This window comes from Ornithodoros turicata, chromosome 5, assembly GCF_037126465.1.
Source record: "Ornithodoros turicata isolate Travis chromosome 5, ASM3712646v1, whole genome shotgun sequence".
NCBI classification, from domain to species: Eukaryota; Metazoa; Arthropoda; class Arachnida; order Ixodida; family Argasidae; genus Ornithodoros; species Ornithodoros turicata.
In genome coordinates, this window is record NC_088205.1 from 8,319,226 (window position 1) to 8,325,451 (window position 6,226).

A 6,226-nucleotide genomic window follows, 5' to 3' on the forward strand; every position below is an offset into this window, starting at 1 on the left:
TTAACGCAAGTCCGTACCTGGCACAGGCCAGTACTTTGTGGCTTGATTTTTTTAAGGAATGGTTGCGTGGTTGTACAGTGTTCTGGTTTTCAGCAGCAGTAGTGATGAGCAACCCTGGCAGGCGAGCGACTCTAACTTAAATTGTTGTTTGCACACAGAACGACTTTGCGAGTCGGTCAATTGGCAACTTGCTGCAGTCTTCTACATCGAAAGAACAAGATAAGGTATGTCACCCGATTTCGTATCTCGACTTAGAAAACTCTTCTGGCACAGTACCAGTAGCGCAAGATGAAAAGTACTACGTATATGGTCCCTGCAAGACCCTTAATTAGCCTACAAAATACATATGTGTCGGCAGTATGTACACACGGACACTCGTGTTTTGTGTGTGATAGAAATTGGGGGGGCAAAATTTGGCGTATTTGGCATTTGTGGTTTTTGCTCTCTGGTCTTATCCGAAGTGGCTGTGATGTAAATCGAGGGGCAAAAACGGGTTTTACTGATTTCAACCCTGAAATGCGAGGCTCCACATACGTACTCACTTCATACCACCAATATTTCCACTGCGTCCTTTTCTGTGCACACCTTCTGTCCCTCTGAACACCATCAGAGAGAGGACATAGTGCCTTGCTTGCCACCAATGGATAGTGCTATATGCAGGGAGCACAGCAGCAGGGTGGTCACCCCCAGGCTGACAGCAGCTGCAGCCCCAGGCTGTCCACGGCTGAGATGGCCCCCAGCGGTCCTTCTCGCACGGCAACATCTGGTAGCAACGGTGCTTCCAGTGCCCAAGTCCAGGACTGTTTTCAGGACCTCTCAACCCTGGAAGAGCTGCTCAGGATCGGAGACAAGGGTTTTCCCCTCATGCCACCACGTTCTGGGAAAGGGAGCTCTCCCCCTTCCTCGTCGCGTGAATCGAAAACCACCCCTTCCCCACCGACCGGCGTGTCTTCTGCTTCCGGGCCAAGTATGACAAATGGCAGCGGGCTGGACGAGAACATCTCCGGTCCCAAGATTGTCGAGGCTCACAGCCTGCAGAAGTGAGAGACTTTTCCTAAAGATTAATGTTTTCAGGTCTGAGTTTTTACTGTCAGGGAAAGGGAAGTGCTGAAAACTGGTCTAAAAAATTGTGAAATGTCTGTACATGAAAAATGAAAGAACTGATGTTCTGAGGCTGGAACAACATAGAAGCGACAAATACATACAAGGCCTCAATTTGCCTAAGAAATTAACGATGAAAAATGAAAGTCACTAAAAAGGTTAGCCAGCTGTAGGACTCCAACCCACATCTTCTGGATTGCTTAGCTCAATTGGTAGAGCCCTGGACCGGCAATCCAGAAGATGTGGGTTCGAGTCCTACAGCTGGCTAACCTTTTCAGTGACTTTCATCTTTCATCATGAAATGTCTGCATTGATATATCTAATAATTAGCCATTACACCAATCTGAATTGTATACTGGCTATTTCTTGCATGCTTGGCTATTCTAAATTAACTAACTTGATGTTTCGTTTTTCTTCAATGCCAAAAAAAACAAACTGGGCAAAATTTTCATTAAACTGAAATAGACTAGTGACACTTAAATTTGACTTTACTAGGGATTTTACGCATGAAAGTGTCTTCTTTCTCTACGCAGCGAGACCTTGGGATTTTTTTTTCACACTTTTTGTTTTTCTGAACTTTTCGCCTTGTCATTAAGCTTGCCCCTTCGATACACGAGAAATGTCCTGACTCTGGTATTAGTTAGTCTGTACTGTACTGGCACAAACATCGTTTAGCATTTCCGTTTTACTGCTGCCTAACATGTCCCCAAAATTTACAGCACTGACCCCAACGAAGACTGGTGCTCGGTGTGCCACGACGGCGGGGAGCTGCTGTGCTGCGGGTCGTGTCCTCGAGTTTATCATTTGCAGTGTCACGTGCCTTCCCTCAACGCAACGCCCAGGCATGTGCAATTGCTTTTAACTGTGTATTCATACGGGCGACATCCCCACGGAATATTCTAGCGGAAGAAAAAGCGAAAACACTGCTTACAGAGCAGAAGTTCCGTCCCGTGTTGTGTTGAGCATTCACACGGTGCGGAATGTCTGGAGTGGCGTACTGCGCATTTAGCAGACGACGCCATCAGCGTCTTTTCCTGTCGTCTGCTAAGGAATATCTTGTGGTTGCGTCGCAGGATATTCCGCATGGTTATCAGTGTAGACATCGTGAAGACACAACGTTGTGCGCTCACGCTGACGTGACAGCAGAAAGCTGTGACGTTCTTCGCATCTTCCGCTTCTGGGGGAATGTCGCTCGTGCGAACACACGGTAGCTGGTATGGAGGCGCTTTAACTGACGACCTTTTTTGGAATTTTTACAAATAACAGCGAAGACTGGACTTGCTTGCTGTGTCTGGATGTCCTGAAGTGCAATATTCCGCGGGAGTCGGCGGGTTCCAAGCGAAAGACTCCCGTCGGGCTCAGCGGAAGAGAGCTACTAGTAAGCCCGCTGAATTTTTAGAACGTGTACCGGGCAGCGAAACGCGCAGTCTCACGAAAATGGCACCTAAATTTTTTTGCAGACATGCGAGAGGATCTTATTGGAACTGTTCTGCCACCCATTGAGCGTACCGTTCCACATCCCTGTTAGTCGAACGGTGAGTAAGGATAGCACATCAGCACGTCATGTACGTACTTTTTCATGGATCTTGCGCAATGGTGGCAGGCACTGTTGTTCTTTCAAACGGCTTGCAAAAAAAAAAGGAAGAAGCATGTGATGACAGAGCTAACCCCCTACTACCATTTGAAATGTTACTAACCAGAAAATAGTGAAATCCCTCTACGGTACTTCGTTGACACTCATTAAACGGAAATTATGGATAAACGGAACAAATAAGGGCACCTTTAGTTGGATTCCTACGCAGGCAACAATAACAATATTTGGGGAATTGAAACACCCTGTTTTGTGCACTTAGGTTGGACCAACTTTGACCAACTACTGACTAAGACCAACGGTTGGTGGGACCAACTGAAAGTATCAAAATTCTGGCGGATGTCAAAAGGGGGAGCAGGGGAGCAGGTATAGGCAAGTGTTCGTTGCCAGCACAAGCGAATTGACCAGTTGATCTTATCACCACACAGTGTCTGCGTTGGGCTTCTGTTGTTATTGTGTCATGGAAGCCGCGAGGAAATGTTGACATAAATCGTTTTCACTTTGTATGAAGCTGCAAGGATATGATCGTGGCAGGCTGATTTGCAAAGATGTTTGGTACCCCAAAGTAAATACCCTCAAGGATATTGAAAGACCAGAACATTCGAGGTGCCCCACAGCGTTGCAGACAGATGCGGACAATGCCAAAGGAAGAGAGAGAGTGTTTTTCTCTGTACTTTGCTTAACTGAAACCTATAAATAGGGTTCTCTTTAAAAGGAGTCCACTATAGGGTGGCATATGCGCACACATGAAAAAAAAAGGGCAGAATTTTGCAGTTCAAGATACCTGAGGAACACTTTATAAAGTGATGTACATCATTGGTCTTCTTTGCTTTTGGGAACAGAGTAAACACCTTCTCAGTGATGTTCCTTAAAGTCACTGAAAACTGGGTTACAAACGACCTCCGCTTTAAGTTGAATGACACCATCGGAACTTGAAAAGCATCCGAGGCATTCCTGATTTCAGCTTCAGCCAGTGCACACGAAAAAGTCGTACCATGGGGATTTCACTATGTATTTATCCAGACTGCATCTTCTTGGTTCTTCCTCTCGCATTTGCAGTCTTGCATGGCAATTTTTGTGTGGTTGCCCCACATTTGCGTGCAGGCAGCTCAATAACCTCTACAATTTACTAACACTAACCCAGATATGCTTTCGCATTCAGTCAACCCTGTGTCATGCTCTGTCGTGTGCCTGCGACACATCTAAAATTCCTGCGCGCTTCACAGGTGCCAAATTACTACAAAGTCATCACGAGGCCCATGGATCTGACGACGATAAAACAGAAGCTCTCTCCGTCGCACTTCAACCACTACGAAGATGTGCAAGAATACCTGGCCGACATGAAGCTCATCTTCAAGAATTGCTACACATTTAATCATGTGAGTAGTTTCAGTCATGAGAGACTTTTTCTCTTTTGTCACTCTTCATTTCATACAGACTTTTCCTCGGTTTCCATGTATTCACGCGAGCGACATCCCCCGCAGAATATTCCACAGGAAGGAAAAGCAAGAGCTGCCCCATGGGGCAAGGTGTTCCTCCGTGTGTTATGCTGAGCATTCTCAGCCAACGTCACCTAGATAGAGAAAGCCTGCTTAATGCCTCCTATCACTCCTTCGCCATGTCTACATATAAGGTCAGGATGTCGTCTGCTTCAGCAAGTCGCAGCAGACGACCTCAAGAACATGCTTACTATGGCTAGCAGTGGCTGGCCACGTGGCTGATGACGGCTTGTCTGCATAGCTCCTGGCCACTGAAAGCACGGTTGTGATTGGTGGACTTGATGACAACGTCACGGCGTCTAAGCGACTGGGCTCTGTTTATCTAGCTGGCGTTGGCACAGCGCACTTCCAGACGACCACCATCCGCGTCTTTTCCTGTTGTCTGCTACGGAATACCTTGTGGTTGCACCGCAATCCTCCACGGTTCGCACTGCACCAAACGACATGACATTGGGCATTCATGCTTACGTGACACCAGAAAACGATGAAATTTTTTCGCATCTTCCGCTGGAGTATTCAGAGGAATGTCGCTCCTGTGAATACATGGTAACTTGTCGTGATGAGCACAGAGTGACGGCTGCTGTATATTTGCGCGCTCTTGCAGAAGGACTCTCAGGTATGCCAGCAGGCAAGGACACTCGAGAAGGCATTCGACGCTCTTGTGCAGCAGTTTCTGCCGGAACATTTCGCCGATCTTAAGGATGCACAGCCAGATCCTAATGCCCACTATGACTCTGACCCAGACAAGGCAGCCGCCAACAAGAAGCCAAAGACTGCAAGTCCTCCTCCCGTATCCAACTCTCCAGATGATCCTGTCATTCTATCCTGGTAGGAATGCCCATATACGGATTTCTCCCGTGGCTTTGAAGGGGGCGTATTTACAGTTATAAGGACAAAACCCAAGGGGAAGAGGAGCACTGCATGATTTACGTGCAGGGATGTCCATTTCTCTAACACTGATTTTATGTGGTTTCATACGCACTTCTTGCGCTTTGGTGGCACATAGCAATTGGCGTTGCAGCATCGGTAGCATAATAATTCTGGTGTCTCTGCCAGATGTTAAACACCATAACCACCTATATTTAAGGTGTGTTGAATGCAAAACAGCCCAAATGGGTAGCTGAAACCTGGACACTATATTTTTCAGTAAATCACAAGGTCAACAATTTGGGCATTAACAATCCTAGACTATTATTTTGGCCCTAAAAGGAACATTAAATTCTGTAAGTGAATACAGTGTTGTGCTTATCCTCTCACAAAGATGTCTCCTGTTTGCAAAGGACAGCTCTGCAGGCGTGAACACAACTGGTGTACACTTTTGTTCATTGCATTCACCTTCGAGAGCATTCAGTTGTCCTTTTAAGAAACGGTCCAAAAAATCTGAAGTGGAAATACATTAGCTCTACGGACATACGACATTGCCAGTACATAGTTTTGTCCGAAAAATCAAAAAGTGAAAAAGTGTTTGGAGTCTGGAAAATAAGTCGACGACTGTATTGAAGTTTTATGTTGTTTCATGAAGTTTCTTCCATCATGCAGATCTTCCACCATGGAATTTGTTCAGCGACCGAGCGGCATCATCAACAGTGTGGTGCACAGACTAATCGAGACAGGAGCTTATTTATTTCCCTATCACGCGGAGCATTACCCAAATGGCATCATCATTATGTGCGTCTTCCCATGTGTTGTGTGTGTGTGTGTGTGTTCCATCATTTTTGGTTGTGTCATATCATCTAGAGGGCTCCAGAATAAAAGCTTTTTTTTTGTCTGTGGTGTTGCGTATGAATGTTGCTAACACTTTAATAACAACAACAATATGGGATGGTTCTACATGCGAAGCAAGTAAGCTTATATCAGTGGCGATACGCCAAACATGCTGCGAGCAGGTACAGCTTGGGACAAAAGTTTACGGAACACTGTGTTGTCTCATTTCTCCATTGGGGCGACACCCTACCAGCAAACAAAAGCGGACGCACATACCGAGAGATGGATAGAATAGCCGCTCGCCCGTTTCTTATTCGATGCCTTCCGGAAT

At 46.2% G+C, this 6,226-nt stretch overlaps 1 protein-coding gene across 4 annotated transcripts in view; it reads left to right on the top strand.

The window, feature by feature from the left end:
* LOC135393944 (E3 ubiquitin-protein ligase TRIM33-like) overlaps positions 1–5,959 on the top strand; it is a 57,691-nt gene extending 51,732 nt beyond the window's left edge. For 3 of the 4 annotated variants that reach the window (XM_064624308.1, XM_064624313.1, XM_064624309.1), the window contains 8 exons: positions 159–224; positions 661–1,040; positions 1,821–1,943; positions 2,368–2,479; positions 2,562–2,666; positions 3,919–4,071; positions 4,796–5,019; positions 5,731–5,959. In XM_064624308.1, the coding sequence (XP_064480378.1) occupies positions 159–224; positions 661–1,040; positions 1,821–1,943; positions 2,368–2,479; positions 2,562–2,666; positions 3,919–4,071; positions 4,796–5,019; position 5,731 (1,164 nt within the window). In that variant the 3' untranslated portion in view covers positions 5,732–5,959. The remainder of the gene's footprint in view (positions 1–158; positions 225–660; positions 1,041–1,820; positions 1,944–2,367; positions 2,480–2,561; positions 2,667–3,918; positions 4,072–4,795; positions 5,020–5,730) is intronic. The other variant, XM_064624310.1, reaches the window with a different exon arrangement.
* Positions 5,960–6,226: the final 267 nt, after the last annotated feature.